Raw genomic sequence first — 19,050 nt, forward strand, 5'->3', positions numbered from 1 at the left:
CAATGCACAGCATGCCCCCAATAGCTATACTTTCTTCTCTTGCCCACTTCATTTCCACACTCTCCTCTTCTTTCCAGTCCTTCACCTTATTTTTATATGAACCCAAGCCTTGGATTACTCCCACAATCCACGGCCTTTATGCTTCTTTTCATGATATACGAAACTGGAGGAACAAAGTTGCCAGACTGTGCTGACAGAATCCACTCCAAATGGATAATTCCTCAGTCCCAGCTGGCTCCATAGGTGGCAGTCATTGTCATTTCACTTTTCCTGAGTCACTTTCCCGCTTACGTTGGAGATTTTTCCAAATCCTTTTTCTTCAAACCTCCCATGGCTCCCTCTCCCCTCTCCCCAGCCTCATTTTACCGAAAAAATGGAGGCCATTCAGTGGGAGCTGTGTTTTCTCCTCCCATCTGTCATCCAGATCCCTTCTGCCCCTTTTCTTCTTCACCCCTGCTTCGTGTGATGGAGATCTCTACTTGCCAAGTCAAAGCTCTACACACATGGTCCCTTTCCAGTCTTCTCCAGCAGACTATCTTCTTTTATAATCCCTGCTCCCTGTCAGTGTCTCCCTACTTGGTGCTTCTCTCCTGCCCACAAACATCCCAGGTCTTCCCCATCCTCAAAAACAAGAAGTTCTCTTGATTCATCCACTCTATTATCCTATATCTCTCCTCCCTTTTGGTGACTAAGCTCTTTGAGAAAACCCTACACTCCATGTCTTCACTCCATCTCTTCACATTGTTCTGGATCCTCTGTAGTCTGGCTTCTGACCTTATTTTTTGCCTGAAATTCCTCCTGCCAAAGATACCAGTGGTCTTTTAATTGCTAAATCTAATAGCCCTTTCTCAGGTCTCATCCTTATCAGACCTCTCTAGGCCTTGATGCTGTCAAATAATCCTCTCTTCTCATCTGTAAAATGAGGGTAATAATAGCACCTACCTTTTGGGGCTGTTTTAAGGATAAAAGAAGATAATATTTGTGAAGTGGTCTGTAAACTTTAAAACATATATAAGTGCTAGTTATCTGTCTGAACTCTTCTCATTCCCCTTTGTGAAATCTTCCTCCACTCTACTGGTGGGTGTCCCCCAAAGCTCTGTCTTAGGCCTTTTTCTTTTCTCCTTCTATACTATTTTGCCTAGTGGCTTCATCAATGCCTATGAATTCAATGTTCATTTCCATGCAGATGATTCTCAGATATCTTTTTCCAGCTGTAACCTCTCTCAATTGTTTATTGAACATCTAAACTCAAAAGTGTCCAGAATTGAATTTGTAATGTTTCCTCTTCTCTACTCTACCTCTCCATTATGGTCAAAGGAACCACACTCCTCCCCAGTCACCCAGGCTTGCTACCTGGGTGGCATCTTTGACTTTTCAGTCTCACAGTCTGTCGTTAATTCCTGTTGATTCTGCCCATTTCTCACATACTTCCTCTTTCTGACATTGCCATGACCATGGTGCCGGCCCTCCCCTCCCCTCATGCCTGGACTATTGCAATAGCCTGCTGGTGGCTCTGCCTGCCTTAGGTATCTCTATATTCTAGTCTGTCTCCTATTCAACTATCAAAGTGATCTTTCTTAAGTGCAGGTCTGACCAGGTTACACTTGTACTTAATAAATCCAGTAGCTTCCTTTTACCCCCAGGATCAAATATAAATCCTCTGGCTTTAAACTTCCAAATCTTGCCCTCTCCTTTCTTCCCATTTTTCCAAACCTTTCTCCCCTGCAGGTACTCTGAGATTCTATGACATTGACCTCCTTGCTCTCCCTCCTACAAAACACTCCATCTCCCAGCTCTGTGACACAGAAAATGTCTAAGGCCAAAGCAACATGTGACTCCAACGCTGCAAAGCTTAATTGTCCTTTCTTCTTGTAGTATCTTTGTCATTGCAGTAGCAGGAAAGTAATTCACAGAATGGTCGTGATCATGTAAAATAAAAGCACACTGGAAAGTCTTTAGAAGGCTGAGTAATATACTCCCACCTTTCGGTAGTATAGGTTTTAGAATGAGACCACATTTTGGGACATGGCCCCTATGATGATTTGTTTTGTTTTACAACTCTAATTAACACAACAGGAAGGTTCTTTTGCACTGAGGTGGGGGCTAGTGGAGGGGGAATCATGGTAATTACAATAATGTTTTTCAGAAAAGTGTATCAATAGTTCATTTAAAAAGGAATGGGGGAGAAATTTTCTCCTGGCAAAAACTCCAGGTGAGAATGGGATATGAGATAAAGTTGTGATTGATTTTTGAAATAGTTATGCATTTTTAAAACCTTGGATGTCATTTATAGATCTGCACCAAGGTAATGACAAATGCTTCTGCATCAGAATGGAGAAAGGAAGCTTAAGTTGTTTACATGTGCCTGCCTCCTACAGTAGAGAGGCACCGTCATTCTCCACTGGACGTACACTGTCCAAATAGCTGATTATAAAATAAATGTATTGGGATGGTCAAGGGGTTACATATGGCTCTGCCATTGGCTTCTGGGGTCAGTTGCACATCTACTGCCATCTCTTGGTCTTGAAAAGTCCACTCTCTGGATTTCTGTACTCAGACCACATGGGCCACCATGAGCTTCTGCCCCAAGGGATTAATTACCATTTCCAGTGTGGGAGAGGGCCATATATTATACTGTCACTCCCTACTCCCCTTCCCACCCTGAAAGACAGCTGTCTTACCTACTATGTTTTGGTCTGTCTTCAGAGGATTGAGAAGTGTCTCCTTTCAGCTCCCAGGACAAAAGTCTGCCTGAGGTCCAGCCACTCAACTATCTCTGGGGCAGCTTCAATCCTTGGAACCCAGTCAGGAGTTATCAGTTATCTCCCTGTAGGGACCCATACTCAGCAGTGAGATGTACTCAGATTGATGAAGTGGTAGGACGTCCAGTCTCATCCCTTTTACGTTAGCATATGTTAGAAACTGCCTTTGATGATTTTATTCTGCAATTTGATTCTTCCTGATTTATCAGTAATTTAGTTATTTGTGGCTTAAGCAAAAAGGTGCAAATTACTTTGATCCATTATACTTAAAGTCATTTTAAATTTCAAATCTTAAAAAAAAATGAACTCTGACAGTACTTAGGTCCAGTTGACATAATTTATAAATGTATACTGCCTTTCCCCCTTATCTCCAATATTACTATAATCAAATATTTTTTCCCTAAATATTTCGGCATTTTAGAAAGAGGGTCACAAGATATGCTTTATATCAAATTTCTTTTAAAAAAATCTTGCTTAAAAGTCCATTTATGTTTTTGTTTTCTCTGTATCTTTTTAAGTTAGTTGTGAGGTTTTACTTCATACCCAACAAATGGGCAAATGTGGCAAATGATGGAAATGATTAGTGTTGTAAGGATATTGAAAGACAAGGTCACTAGTTCATTGTTGATGGAGCTATGAATTCATCCAATATCTGGAAAGCAATTTTGAATTGCAATAAAACGCCTAAAATGGCCATACTTTTTAAGAACTGACTGCTAATGTATACTATATCCCGAGGGGGACAGTGACTAAAAGGAAGGTCTTGCGTACACCAAAATGTTTACTTCAGAATATTTTGTATGTAAAGAGGTAGAAATAAAGTAGATGCCCTTTGATCGGGGAAATGAGTAAACAAATTGTTGTATGTGAATGTGATGGAATACTATTGTGCTGTAAGAAATGATGAATAGGAAGAATATTGAGAAGCATGGGAAGGATTATATGACCATGCAAAGTGAAGCAAGCAGAACCAGGAAAATAATATTTTTGCCTACCATGATGTAAATGTAAGGATCAACAACAAAAAAAAGGGAAACTGAATGCTGTATAATTATTAATGACCACACTTGACCCCGAAGAAGAGATGACAGTGTACCTCTCTTCCTTCTTTGTAGAGTCAGGAGAGTTCAGAATATCAAGCTTGATTGATGTACTGGTTAGTTTTGTTGAACTGTTTTTTTCTCTGTTATTTTTTTTTATTATAAAGGCTTGCTCCCTGATAGGAGAAAGGAAGGAACATACTGGAAATGTAATTAGTATAAAAAAAAGCTAATAAAATTTTTCATTCATAAAAGAAAGTTGATAGTTTATTTAATAGAAATCATCTAGTAGCATTTTAATTAAATTCCCTCAACGGCCAATTCTCCAGTTCTCCCTTGAACTGCAAAATAAATATATCCAATGGAAAGATGTCCTAGAATCCAGATCTTTCTAGTGTCCCACACTGCCTCTACACTGAATGCAGAAGTGTGTTGGTAAATGTTCCACAACAGGCTAAGGAGGAGGTAGGAGTATATACCTCTGTCACATTTGTATGATTAATATGCATTATTTAGATTTTTTTTCCACTGCTTTCCCAAGTCTAGATAATCAACAGAATGATACATCAAGTCCTGATGTATAGGGTTTGCCATTTTCTCAAGTGTAAATGTTTAAGCAAAATTTAACAATTGGCTCTGGTGAACTTGCTGGCTCCAACACGCTCCTGACTGTATAAACAAAACTGCTGTACAAGATGTAATTTAAAGCCTAACAAAAACAAACAAAAAACTCCCATCTCCTCTCTGGCTTCCTTTCTGAAAGGCTGGGTCTATCCTTTTTTATTTGGACGCCTGGTAAAATTGGAGGTTGGGAAGTAAGAGAAGCAGGTTGGGGAAGACATGGCTGGGAGGCAGTTTAAGCACATTTTTTCTAGGAAATCTTTTCTGATGTTCCCTGCTCCTACTGCCTTTACTCCCAAAATATTCTGGATTTAACAATTTATTCTCCTGCTTTTTATTCTGTATATACTTACATATGTCCACTTGTCTCCCCCATTAGAATGTAAGCTTAGTAGGACTTATTTCATTTTTTGTCTTGGCAAATAGTAGGTTTTTAATAAATGCTTGGGAGAGCTAGGTGGTCAAAACTGGAGTCAGAAAGAGTCATCTTTTTGAGTTAAAATCTGGTGTCAGACACTAGCTGTGTGACCCTGGGTAGGTCACTTCCTTATCTGTCAAGTGAGCTGGAAAACCAGTCTAGTATCTTTGCCACAACCGAACTGATTTTAATATAAGTGCTTTCCTTTGCCATCCGTCCTACTTTGCTTTATGCATCTAAAGGAGGCCGTAGGCTTCTCCATACTGGAGAAGAGGTCCAGACCACAAAAGACGTGCAGAACTCCCAGGCTGGGGGAGAAGAGGTCCAGCAAAGCGCATGCGCCCTGCGCTCCAATGTGCCCCCGGCTTCTCTGCGCCGCGCAAAAAAAAACTTTGAAAAGCGGTTCTGTGGCCTTGGCTCAGCTGACCTCGGGGGCCGGCCGGGAGGGTTCCTGGGATTCCCGTTGGTTCCCGACCGCCCAGCCGCCTCTCCAGCCTGCTGCGCGGGTGCCCGGGATGGTGCCCGGGCCGCAGGCGAGCTGCCAATGCTTCCTCCTGCTGCTGCTGCTGCTGCTGGCGGCGGCCTCGCCCGGGCCAGGCCGGCCCAGGTCCGCCGGCTTCAGCTTGGCCGGCAGCTGGCTTCTCCGGAGCCAGGACGGCTCCGTGGCGCTGGAGGGGCCGGTCCCGGGCTGCGTGCACAGCGCCCTGCTCCAGCGCGGCCTGATCCAGGTACGGGCGGCGCGCGCGCCCTGGACCCTGCGGGCCTGCGCCCGGGGCCTGCCCCGCTCGGCGGGGCCGAGAAGGTCCGAACGGCCGCTTTAGCCCGGCTCCCGGGCGCTGCACGGGGAACCGAGGGAGCCCCGGCGGGCGCTGGAGGGAGGCGGGGGAGGGGGCGGAGCAGCTGAAACTGACACTGTCAGTTTCTGGTCCTGCCGAGTGAAACGACCAGAGAGAGGACTAGGTAGCCCAGTCCGGCGCTTGTGGAGAAAGAGACCGGGATCGGGGGGAGGCCCTGCTCAGAATGGAAAGTAATTAATGACTTGTGTAAATAATTACGAGGTGTGTGTGTGTGTGTGTGTGTGTGTGTGTGTGTGTGTGTGTGTGTGTGTGTGTGTGTGTGTGTGTGTGTGTGTGTGTGTGTGTGTGTGTGTGTGTGTGTGTGTAACACCAAACCTGCACCCCTCTCCCAAAATCTGGACATCCTACGTGAAAATAGTTTTGTAACTCAGTATAATTGATAATCTAGGCATTTTGTGGGGTGCTGGCAATGATTTAATAGGAACAGAAACTGTTACCAACCACATGATTGTAAAAACATTTTGCTAGTTTTTCTTTCCACTTTGGAAATTTAAAGTGGTAAAGGATAGTTGGAAAAAAATCTTTTACCTTCTCTCTTGGGATTTAGGTGGCTTTTCTTTTTCTTTAAAATATTTTCTTTTTTGATACCAAACTTCATATAATGAAGAACAGAAAACAGAGCCAGCATAATGAATGAAAGCCGTGGACAGTGGGAGTGATACAAAGCTGAGGTTTGGCCTGGCAAGATCTACAGTAATAAGGGAATGAGACACTCTAGGAGAGTATAAAATTGAACTGGTTCACTAGGAGATCGAGATGACAGAGAGAGGACAGGATAGCAGGTGCAGCTAGGAAGGCCTGCGAATGTTCTGTATCACACTGCCTCCTCTTTATCATGAAAAGCCTCAGCCTACGTCTAGATTATTCTCTTAAAGATTTCATAGAATTGGGAAAGAATTGGGAAATATAGGCAATAGTTAATTGATATTTCCTTGGCCACCTTTTTTTTTTCAGTTATGATAAATTTGTGGGTTTTTTCTCCACAAAGTACTTGGTATCCTTTTTTCTTTTAGATATATTGGGAATGAAGTTTTCTAATTGGGTGTTTTTTTTTCTTAATTTCACTTTAACAGATCTGTGGTTTGAATATAAACAGTTGATTCAGAAATGACTGTTACATCAATCACTTGTTATTTCCTTTCTGTTAAAATACAGCAAATGATGTTCCTTTTTTTTTTTTTTTGTGGTGACTTTTTGGTGTTTGGAATGAATATCAGTATCTTCCAACTTATTACCTGAGGAATGTATTTGTGATATATAAGGGTAAGGCTTTTTCATGATGTACAAGTCTTTGGCCTCTCTTGTTTCACTCCTGAATGGTTTTTTTTAAACAAATATGCCAGCCTAGAGGCCTGTATTGGGCTACCCGAGTCTTTCTTACCTGTCCAGGTCTTCGGCTGGCCACGCCGGATGCACATATGAGAGAAAGGACGTTCCAGAGTCAAACAGGGGTTGAGCTTTATTACAGGGTTTCGGTTACAAGTGCAGGGGCTCTTCTTTCTTAGGACGAAGAGGGGGAGATTTCCTAAGAAGGCTAAGCTTAAGGGAATGGAAGTAGAAGTACAAGCGGGGGAGAGAGGGGGAGGGGAGAGGGGAAAGAAAAGAAGCGGAGCCCTACTTTTCTCTTTGGCTCCACACGTGCTAAGAGCTTTCTGGCTTCCTCAATCCTACTTAATCTTCAGCCACACAGTTTGCATCTCAATACCATGCTGTTAGGTAACTAGGTGTGCTCCAATCCGGGACGACCTCGAGGGCAGGGAGACTCCACCCATCAGGTATCTCCGGGGGAGAGGCGGAAATACCCGAGCTAGCCGAGCTAGCTCGGTCTGACCTTCTCGAACCCCCGCTGTTCATGGAGGGCCTCGTAAGACTCTAAGATTTAGAAGTCCCACTTTTACCTGCCCGAGACTGTCCACACGGAATTGAGCTTCCAGTCCCAACATATCCCCTTCTTTGTTATGCGCGGAGCGCACCTGGCTCTAGAGCAAACAGTGGCTGGAGGCTGAGTGGATTAGGAAGGCCTTTAGCATATGAGTACCTTACAACAAGACTTCATTCACACAGAAATCTGCAGCTAGCACAACTGACAAAGGGAGGCATCAAATAAAACAAAGATGAAACTAAATGGCTGAGTTACAACTGGGGAAGTGCAATCAACTAAAATCCCAAAGCATATTTTAAGAGAAGCAGGTGGTGTAGGCGCCTTACACCACCACTCCCTTAATCTTGCAAATGGATCTATACAGGTGGAAAATTGGTCACCTCCTCCCCACCCAAGTGTCCTGGGTTTGTGATATCAAAGTCCTCATTCAGCTGGCGAAAAAAGGATGCCTAGATGGGAAGCTGTCAGCAGCAGTGTCTGCGGTTGTGATGAGGGCTGCTTCCTCTCTGGGCAGCAAGGTTAAAGCTGTCAGCAGCAGGCTCAGGTGGTGTATGATCCTTCTCCGGGGTCTCTGGGCTCTCCGGGGTCTCCGCCTCCTGCGTCTCCGTCGTCTCCAACCTCGGTTCCCACCTACGGATCCTTCTAATGGGAATCCACGCATCACCTTTTCCTGTGGAGACACAAACATACCCTCGACCCCCTATTAGTATCTTAAAATGTCTCATAGCTGGAGTAGTATGTGCGTTCCTTGAGACAGCTGTATCAGGCTCTGATTGTATTAGGCCTCTTGATCTTAGCTCTGATTGTATTAGGCCTCTTAATCTTAGCTCTGATTGTATTAGGCGACCTTTTCCCCTTCTTTGTTTAGCGAGGATCGCCTTTAAGGTAAAGATGATAAGAATGCATAGTGGCTCTTTACTTAGGTATAGCTGCTGCCAGGTGCTTACAAATGCTTCATTAACATCTGTAAGGAACCTGACTTTCCCAGATTTTTTCTTTTTAACAAACACAGGAGCATTCCAGGGTGCTAATTGCTCCTTAACCAAGTTGTAGTGCCTGGAGTTTTTCTGGAGTCAAGGCCCAAATCGGGGTGTCTGACTTCCAATTCAAGGGTGGGAACTCCAGTACAACAGCAATGGCCCTTACTAAAAATTTGATAGCTTCATCCCGAGGCGGCTCATAATGTCCCTGCCCCAGATGTTAAAACTAAGTCCTGGAATCACCAACGGCCATACGGTCCTTTGGCGATCCTCTGCCTCCCACTTTACTGGGTGCATTGTCTCTAAGGTATTTTGGCACCCTCCTATTCCCCACACTGGTCTCTGGCTTTCTTTGAGCTTCCAGTGCCTTAAGGGAAGGGCAATAGCTATGGGAAGCTGATCCTGGCCCCTCCCTGTACTTATTTCTTTCTGCCCAGGGGTAAGGCAGGCTCTGGCTAAGCTTTTCCAGTCATTAGGAGTCAGAACGAACTGACCGCTGAGAGTTTCAAGCATGGCTATAACAAAGGGTGAATTAGGGCCATGCTTGGTACAAGCCTCTTTAAGAGTCGCCACTCTCTTCCACTCTATGGGTATGTGGCTCCTCCGAACCCCACCGGGGACACTGGGGTCCGCTATTTCTAACACAGGAAATGTCCCTACATCTTCTCCATTCTCTATAGCCTTTCTTATTCCTTTTTCCAAACTGGACTGTGGCCCTGAACTGTCTGACCAATGGAGCAGGTTATAAGGAGGCGCGGAGGGAAGGCACGGCGTATTCTCCCCTGCCTCGCCTTTCCCATCCTCTAGATGGAGCTCCGAACCTATTTTTTCTCTACACTCCTTAACTTTCTGCTCGCCAGGGTTCTGCTCGCCAAGGTCCTCCCCTCCCCTCTCTCCGCTTCCACTCTTATTCCAATCCCGCCCTGGCCTCTCCGGCCCTTCCTTACAAAATTCTCGGAGGTCGTTTAACTCTATTGTGACCCCCGCCTCCCTGCCTTCCCTGTGAAGTTTCTCAGCCCAGACCTCCTGTTCCTCTGGCTTTATTACTGGCAATTGATTCCTCATCCCTGCCCTTTTCCCAGGGGTTTGGGAAGCTTCTCTCCCCTTTCTCTCCTTCCGAATCTAGGATTCGGGACTCGCTTCTTTCACAGCCCCTTCCGGGTGTACCCCAAAAGCACCCAGGATTATCTACGCTCCCAATCCCTGTTGGGACGACAACTGCCAAGCCTAGAGGCCTGTATTGGGCTACCCGAGTCTTTCTTACCTGTCCAGGTCTTCGGCTGGCCACGCCGGATGCACATATGAGAGAAAGGACGTTCCAGAGTCAAACAGGGGTTGAGCTTTATTACAGGGTTTCGGTTACAAGTGCAGGGGCTCTTCTTTCTTAGGACGAAGAGGGGGAGATTTCCTAAGAAGGCTAAGCTTAAGGGAATGGAAGTAGAAGTACAAGCGGGGGAGAGAGGGGGAGGGGAGAGAGGAAAGAAAAGAAGCGGAGCCCTACTTTTCTCTTTGGCTCCACACGTGCTAAGAGCTTTCTGGCTTCCTCAATCCTACTTAATCTTCAGCCACACAGTTTGCATCTCAATACCATGCTGTTAGGTAACTAGGTGTGCTCCAATCCGGGACGACCTCGAGGGCAGGGAGACTCCACCCATCAGGTATCTCCGGGGGAGAGGCGGAAATACCCGAGCTAGCCGAGCTAGCTCGGTCTGACCTTCTCGAACCCCCGCTGTTCATGGAGGGCCTCGTAAGACTCTAAGATTTAGAAGTCCCACTTTTACCTGCCCGAGACTGTCCACACGGAATTGAGCTTCCAGTCCCAACACAAATATATTAACATTTTTTCTGTCCTCTCTTTTGCATTTAAAGGCACTGAATATTAAAGTACACAATGGAGTTGTATTATATGTCCTTTTAATTTAGCACAGTCAAATATATGCACTTGGAGAGGGGGATCAGAAGGAGGGGAGAGATTCACACACACACACACACACACACACAGTGGGGGAGGAGAGGGAAATAAACAGTTTTAAATACTCTGAAATCATTTCCCACATTCCACTCAGTGAGCATCTACCCTTGCTAATTTTTTCAATAAGGTGTGAAGCTAATGTTCAGAGTTCATATAGGTAGTTTGTTCAATTATTTTCAGTCATGTCTGACTCTTCATGACCCCATTAAGGGCTTTCTTGGCAAAGATATTGGAGTGCTGCCATTTCCTTCTTCCACTCAGTTGTTAAAGGAGAAAACAGGGTTAATTAACTTACCGAGGGTTGCACAGCAAGTAAATATTTGAGGCCAGATTTGAACTCAAAAAGAGGAGGCTTCCAGACTCCAGACCCTGGAACCTATCCACTAAGCCACCTAGCTGCTCATCTATCTGTGTAATAGCTATCCCATAATTCAGGTTTCTCTTTAAAAAAAAAAAGTTTAAACATTATTAACTTGGTAACACTCAAAAAACCTCCAACAACCCAAGAATTAAACAAAAAAGAAAAACATTTGTTAAAAAACTTTAAAATTGTAAACTTCAAATTACTCCACAGTAACACTTTTAATAAGATTTGTATGTTAGCTTTGACAAAAGTATATTTTTGCTTCCATACCTTTTTGTGCTCCTTTAAGTAATAGTGTCTGATATTTACCTATCACTTTAAAGTTAGCAAAACATTTCTTCTCCAGAGCTCTTTAGGTAATGTCCTGAGATTACTATTATCCCCATTTTATAGGCGGAAATTGAGGTTCTGAGAATTTTGGTAAGTTGCTCCTCATTATGCTGATAATTTGGTCATAGGTAAGAATCACCCTCCTAGATTTTCTGACTCTCTGTAGTCACTGCATCCTGCTCTTTCAGCAACTAAGTGGTACAGTGAGTTAGTAGAGCAGGAGGCTGAAAGTCCCAAGAGTCTGAAAGATTTGAGTTCAAATGTTGCTTCAGATACTTACTAGCGTGACCTTGGGTTGTCACTGTACTGATTTATATCAGTTTCCTTATCTAGAAAATAAGGATAATAAAAACACCTATTTCCCAGGGTTGTTGTGAGAATCAAATGAGGTAATGTTAATAAAGTGCTTAGTGTAGTGCCTGGCATGTAGTACATTTAAATAAAATGTTAGCCACTGTTATTATTATTTTTTCTGAATATTTTCATTTACTTTAATAATAACAGTCTGTATATTCTTTTCTGATTTCTTTACTATATATGACTTTATATAAAACTTTCCGTGTATCCTAATAATCTTTATATTTGTCATTTCTTATATATGAGTCATTTCAGTTCTGTCTGACCTGTTTGGAATTTTCTCCAGCTCATTTTATAGGTGAGGAAACTGAGGCAAACAGGGTTAAGTGGCTTGCTCAGGGTCACACAGCTAGCAAGTGTCTGAGGCCAGATTTGAACTCAGCATGAGTATTCCTGACTCCAGGCCTGGCACTCTATCTACTGCACCATCTAGTTACAACTGTCATTTCTTTTTTTAAAAAAATTATTAATTTCTTTGTTTTCAATTTTCAACAATCACTTCCATAAGTTTTAAATTTTCTCCCTCTCCTTCCCCTCTCCCCTTCCTTGAGATGGCATGTCATCCTATATGGGTTCTATACCTACATTCACATTACACAGATTTTCACATGAGTTGTGTTGCCTAGAAGAATGAAAACCAATGGGGGAAAGCACGAGTAAAACTAAACCAAACATAACAAAAGGGAAAATAGTCTGCTTTGTTTTGCATTCCAACTCCATAGTTCTTCCTCTGCATGCAGAAGGCATTTTGCATCATGAGTCCTTTGAAAATATTTAGGTCCTTGCATTGCTGTGAAGAACTAAGTCTATCAAAAACAGTTCTCATACACTGTGGCTATTACTGTGTATAACGTTCTCCTGGTTCTTCTCACTTCACTCAGCTTCAGCTCATGTAAGTCTATCCAGGTATTTCTGAAGTCTTCCTTTTTGTCATTTCTTATAGCGCAATAGTATTCCATTGCATTCATATCCCCCAGCTTGCTTACCCATTCCCCAGTTGATGGGCATCCCCTCGATTTCCAGTTCTTGGCCACCACAAAAAGAGGTGCTATAAATATTTTTGTACATGTGGGTCCTATTCCCATTTTTATGATCTTCCTGGGATACAACCCTAGAAGCATACGTCTGTCATTTCTTATACATAATATTCTCTTACATTTTTATACCACAGTTTGCTTAACCAGTCGCTGATGGGTTGTTTCCTTTTTTGTTGCTATTACAAATAATATCGCTATACCTGAACATACAAGTCCTCCCTCTCTGCCTAACCCCTTCCAGAACATCCTTCGGCAATAGTCCTAATAGCTAGATCATTGTCTCAAAGGTTATGAACAGTTTGGTACCTTTAATTGTATATTAATTACTGCCACACTGCTTTCAAAAAAGAGTACTCAGTTACCCAGCAGTGATAGGAGTATTTCTGTTCCTCCACAACCCTGACAGCATTTATTTTATTGTTTTTTAACCATCCTTGCCAGTATTCTTAGAATGCGGCGGTACCAGAGAATTGTTTTCATTTATATTTGTTTGCTGTTAGAAAGTTGTAATAATTTTTCAAGTGATTATTGATGTACATTCCTCTTTTGAGGAGTGCCTGTTGATCTCTTTTGACCACAAGAGAATGAATTTCTCCCCACTATTTGTTCCAATTCCTTATAAATTTTGCCTGTCAGATTTTTATCAGAGATATTTATGGCAAATATTTTTCTTCTCAGAGTTGCTTTTGTTGTGGAAAAACACATCATCAAATCCATTTGTTTTGTCTTAAAAAACTGCTTACGTTCAATAGCTTAAAAACATTTCCTTTAAAGCTGATAGATATTCCATTACATGTTTTATTTAAAAAGATTTAGATCATTGATCTAATTTATCGTAACACAGATTATATATCCAATCCCATTTCTTACTATGTGACTATTTAGTTTTTCCAGTGGTTTTCACTTAATAATGATTTCCTGCCTTTATCTGTTATGGTTGTGGCTTCATCAAACACTGGTATGCAGCTAGTTCCAAACCTGCATCACCTGTCTTGTTTCTTTGTTATATTTTTTAATCTTGCACCAAATACTTTTGATAATTACTACTTAAAAGGATAATTTGAGATTGACTGTAAAGTCTTTTCATTCTCTCCCCCCAATAATTCTTGTCTAATCTTATCTGTTTCTTCTCTATACATTTTATCTCTTTATTTAATTTTTTGAAGTAGTCCTTTGCACTTTTTGTAGCAAATTTCTTTTAGGTCAAATTTTATATAAAAAAGTTAATACTCAAAATCCATCACAAAGCAATATGTGAAGTGCTTCTAAGAAGATAGGTCCTGTAATTTGTGCCGATTTTCACATGAGGGGTTAACCTTAGTGGCTTCTTACCAAACTCAGGAAGGATACCAGCCTCACTAGTAAAGCAGTCAGGTCATCAGAGAATGTCTCTGGGCTCTAGTTGCCTTCTTGCCCATTGTTTTTGTATTGTATTAACTATATAAGTTAATTTTTATAGTATTACCATCTTGATTATTGACTGGCCCCTGCCATGAACACTGGATAGAGTTCTATCTGGTTACTTAATTAGTCCTTTATTTTTGTTAAAGTTGTTTCATAGTTGTAGCTACTCAGGTCTTGTGGTATGTGTATCACTTAGTGGGCTTCTCTGCCTACTAAATGTCTGACCATTTAATACATTTTATCATTTTTATAAATGATGTTTCTCTTTTATTTTTCTCCTAGTTTTTGTGGTATACAAAAAGACCGCTGGCTTTTGTGGGTTTTGTATTTTATATTCTGGTATCTTGCTAAAGCAATTTATCATCTGATTTTTAAAAAATAAATATAGCACACTGGAACTAAATATGTAGCATGAGATACATTTTCAAACATACCAACATGGGGATTTTTTGCTCCCTAACTAGACTTGTTACAAAGGTTTTGCTTTTCTTTTTTTATTCAAAGGGGGAGATGGAAGAGAGAAAAACTGCTTAATTTAAGAAAATTTATTTAAAATGAATATTGCATATCATTTTTAGAGTGATATTTAACCCTGTATTTTCTGGTGTTTATTCTCTCAATTCTTTTTCTTGTCTTATGTCAAGTGGTAACAAATCAGTCTTATCAGTTGATTCTTGAAGTGAGGAAACTCAGGCCTTCCAAGAGGTAGAAATAAGCAGGGAATGCATGCTAAGTATAGGAAGACACCCTGTTCAAAGACATGGAGGATGGAATGCTGAGTTTGGAGCCAAAGTCAGGAGTCCAGGGTTTCTAGAAAGCAGATCTTGTGGAGGAGAGTTTTGTGAAATAAATCTGGACGGACAAACTGTAGCCAGATTGTGTAGCCCTTTGAATGCCTTGAGCAATAGTTTGTATTTTATATTTTTAAATGTTTTTCCCATTTTCAAAATTTAATAAACATTTATTTTCTCCCCCTCCCACTATTTTCCCCTCTTTGTTTTGAAGTCAGTCTCTGTAACAAATGTGCATAGTTAGTGTAATTGAACTTTCACATTGGCTACATCAACAAGTGTGTGTCATTCAGCGTCTTGAGTCGATTCCTTCTCTGTCAGGGGGTGGGTAGGTAGCATCCCCTGGAGTCCTGATCAGAGTCCTTATGTCTTTCAAAGTTGTCTTTCCTTTAGAATGTTTTTATTTTGTAAATTGTTCTCCTGGTTTTCCATATTTTACTTATCAGTTCATACAAGTCTGCCCAGGTTTCTCTGAAACTGCCCCTTTCATCATTTCTTATGTCACCAGTCCATTATATTCCAATTCCATGAAGTGTTTAATCTTTCTACAAGTGATTGAGCATCTCCTTAATTTCCAGTTCTTTGTCCCCATAAAAAGAGGCACTTGATATTTTGTATATATGGGTGCTTCCTTTTTCCCTGATAGCTTTGAAATCTAGACCTAATTAGTGGCATGATTATATTCAGTAACTTGAAATAGCTGGAAAGGTTTTCTTATTGATATAATTTTGTGTAGTTTATATAGAAGAACCAGTGTATCACAGTGAATCCAATACTGATTTAAAGTTACATGTGTGAGGGTTTTAAATCATGCTTTTAGCACTTACTAGCCATGTGCTGGTAGGCAAGTCACTTAGCTAATACCTGCTCAGGCATCTGCCAGGGATTTGTCTTCCAAGGCCTATGTAGGTCGGGCTTTGTGTTGATAGGGAGAATTTCCACATTGGGAGTTCTTTACTGTTAATGAAATCGCAGATTTTTCCAGTGTAAAAACTGTTATAGAGGTGTTGGAACTGTTTAAGCCTATTGAATTAGAGAATAGCCTTTGGAATTTGGGGGCCTATTGTTTTCAAAGAAATCTAATGAGAATGGTAAGAAGAGATTTAGTGTCAGTGATGAGATTATGGAAAGAGCCCCAAACTGGAATTTAGGAAACCTCTGTTCTAATCCTGGCTCTGTCCCTTATAACCATGTGACCTTGGGGAAGGAATGTAATTTCTTTGAGTCCTTAGTCTCTTCATCTGGAAAATGGCAGAATGGGAGCTGATGGTCCTGAAGTGACATTTCCTCTCTAAAATTCAGTGATTTTTAAAGGGCAGTTGAACTGAACTCATCCCTTAAATGTTTCTCCTAGGAAGGGAGGGTGAAAGAATTATCTTGGAGACTAGTCACTGGTTGGAAATAGGTCCCAGTGGGAGACTGTTATCGGAGCAAGACTATTAGTCATTTGTTGATAACTTTTGTAGGACAAAGCAGGTGATAGATAAGACTCCAATCTTTTGTACCTTAAGCCTTACTCCCTTTTCTGTTTTTTTTTTTTTAACTCTGTGGTTCTCTTATATACAGTAGATGCTGGCTTAATAAGCCACCTTCTGTGACTTTTGGCTTCATGTGACTGTTAAGTGACCATCTTTCAGCCTTTCCCTTAATGATATACTAGAATTTTTGTTATCAGGTGATCTGGGCTATTGCTCCACCTTCTTCACGTGGTGGTCATTGGTCACAAGAGCAGGTGGGTCAGGTGAGTGGAAGGGAGGAGTCCAGGATGATAAGCGAGGGATCTGTATGGAAAATGGGCAAACGGAGGTCTCTGCTTGAATGGATAACAGTAAAATTGATTTGAAATAGAGATTTATGTTTTAGTAAAATTTTGCAACCTGATTTCATATCTTTTGGACTTCCACAAACCCAGGTTTTCAAAATAATTCCCTGTGGGGTAATATATGGAGTGTCCCAAAAGTCTTCATGTAGTTATAAGTTGTACTGTCCTAGAAGTATTATGGTATAGTGGAAAGCTGATTATGATGAAAATGATGATAGCACTAAGAACATTAGTATTTTTAATTGTGAGAGAGTTCACTTCATGGAGCTTCAGTGGTGACATTTGGCACTGAGCTTGGATTCAGGAAGACATGAGTTCAAATCCTGCCTCAGACACTTACTAGCTATGACCTTAGACAAGTCAGTTAACCTTTTCTAGCCTCAGTTTCCTCATCTGTATAAATGGGGACAGGAGCAGCACCTATCTCCCAGGATTCCTGTGTGAATCAAATAAGATAGCATTTGTCAAGCTCTGTGCAAACCTTAGAGTGATGCATATATATATTATATGTACGTATATATGCTGTTGTCATCATTGTTGTTAAAGTGTTATGCCAGTCAGAGGTGAATGCTAGTGCTCTGGTTGGGGCTTTGAACAAGTCTTTTGGGAAGTAGACCAAAGCGAAGGGAAGAATTTGCACAGCTGTGGATGGAGTTCTAGGCTATGTCCTAGGGAACCCTTTGGGGTGACATCATCATCCAGTGTTGCACCCTTAGATGAGGGTTTTTCAACAGATGTCCTTTAAGCCTCAGGTTGCCATCAAGGTATCTTTTTAGGCGTTTTAGAGCCTAAAAAGATGTGGATGGTGAAACTGGAAAAGCTTAATTTAAATACTTTTAACTATACGTTGTTAGTGCCTATTTGTCTTATGGTTGTATTTATTATTGAGTGTCCATGTAGCTGTTTTAAAAATTCTCTCCCTTTTCCTCAAAATACTTAAATGATAACCTTCTAGAAGGCAGAAAATTCCTTTTTTAAACACTGATGTAGCTACAGCAGCATGGCTCACTGAGCATTTAAAAATAATGCCCTATGCACTTTTAATGCGAGCTAACCCAGTAAGCCTGCCTGGGTAACTGCTGTTCGTGACTTGAGGTTCTGTAGACTTCAAACTGTTGGCGGCTAGTGTTGGCTAGGGCAGCTCAGTGGTGCAGTGGATAGAGCGCCATGCCTGAAGACAAGAAGATTCGTCTTTTTGAGTTCAGATCTGGCCTCAGACACTTACTAACTGTGAGACCCTGGGCATGTCGCTTAACTCTTTACCTCAGTTGTCTTATCTGTAAGATGAGCTGGGGAAGGCAATGGTAAACCAAGAAAACCCCAAATGGGGTCATGAAGAGTCAGACACGACTGAACAGCAGGCTGAATTATGCTCCTTGACCATACATCTTAAGGAAACTGGTTTTCCTGTCCACGTAGTATTCATTTTCACCTTTTAGTTGTTTGTCAGTTGTCAGAGGTTCAGAACCTTTTTTGTGTATGTATGTCACAGACCCCTTCAGCAGGCTGATGAAGCCTGGGGGCCTCTCAGTAGTTTTTAAATGTATAAAGTATGTGGGAGTATGCTGTCCAGTCAACAAGCATTTATTAAGCACCTATTATTAACAATCACTAGCCCTTATGTAGCACTTTAAGGTTTGTAATGCACTTTACATGTGTTATTTCATTATTTCAACAGCCTGGCAGGTAGGTGCTATTAACATTCCCATATTACATATGACAAAACTAAGGCAGAGAGCAGGTAAATGACTTGCCTAGGGTCACATAGCTAAGCTGTGTCTGAAGCTGGATTCAAACTCTTTATTGACTCTAAGTCCAGTGCTTTATCCATATACACCAGGCACTGTGATGATTGAACCCTGGGGTACAAAGAATGGCAAAAACTGAAGTGACAGCAGTGACAAAGATAGTGCAAGAAGCTCATGTTCTAATGGGGAAACAACAAACAATTATGTACAAAGGAAACTAATCGTATGGACATGTAGTTAGCAAAATCCTTTTTTTCTTAAGTTTACTGACTCGGGCTTCAGCATGTGTATTAGAATTACTGAGCAAGGAGCGGGTCCAGGAAACATCTACCAGACAGTGAGAATGGAGTACCGAAAAACAAACAGCTATTACCAATTCTGTTATGTTTGAGGTTGAGTGCAAATGAGGTTTCTCTTGCAGAATTAGGAGTAAAAAGGCTATTTCTAGTCAAGGATTCTACAGGTTAAGCAGGGCAGGAGCATGCGTTATGTTGTAAATGGAATCATTGAAGGGATGCATTAAGTATTGCCGTACCATGTGTCATATGGGCCCTAGCCTTCGACATAAAGGACCTCTATTTCAATTTTTTTTTTGGGTGGGGGTAGTGAGTCTTTCACAATATATGTGTATGTATATGTACATATGGTTGTTGTCATTCATCTTC

The 19,050-nt window shown here is 41.5% G+C and overlaps 1 protein-coding gene across 1 annotated transcript in view; it reads left to right on the forward strand.

The window, feature by feature from the left end:
* The first annotated feature begins 5,179 nt into the window (after positions 1 to 5,179).
* MANBA (mannosidase beta) overlaps positions 5,180 to 19,050 on the forward strand; it is a 106,201-nt gene continuing 92,330 nt past the window's right edge. The window contains exon 1 of the mRNA XM_072624368.1: positions 5,180 to 5,569. Within this exon, the coding sequence (XP_072480469.1) occupies positions 5,195 to 5,569 (375 nt within the window). The 5' untranslated portion in view covers positions 5,180 to 5,194. The remainder of the gene's footprint in view (positions 5,570 to 19,050) is intronic.

This window comes from Notamacropus eugenii, chromosome 7 (genome assembly GCF_028372415.1).
Source record: "Notamacropus eugenii isolate mMacEug1 chromosome 7, mMacEug1.pri_v2, whole genome shotgun sequence".
NCBI classification, from domain to species: Eukaryota; Metazoa; Chordata; class Mammalia; order Diprotodontia; family Macropodidae; genus Notamacropus; species Notamacropus eugenii.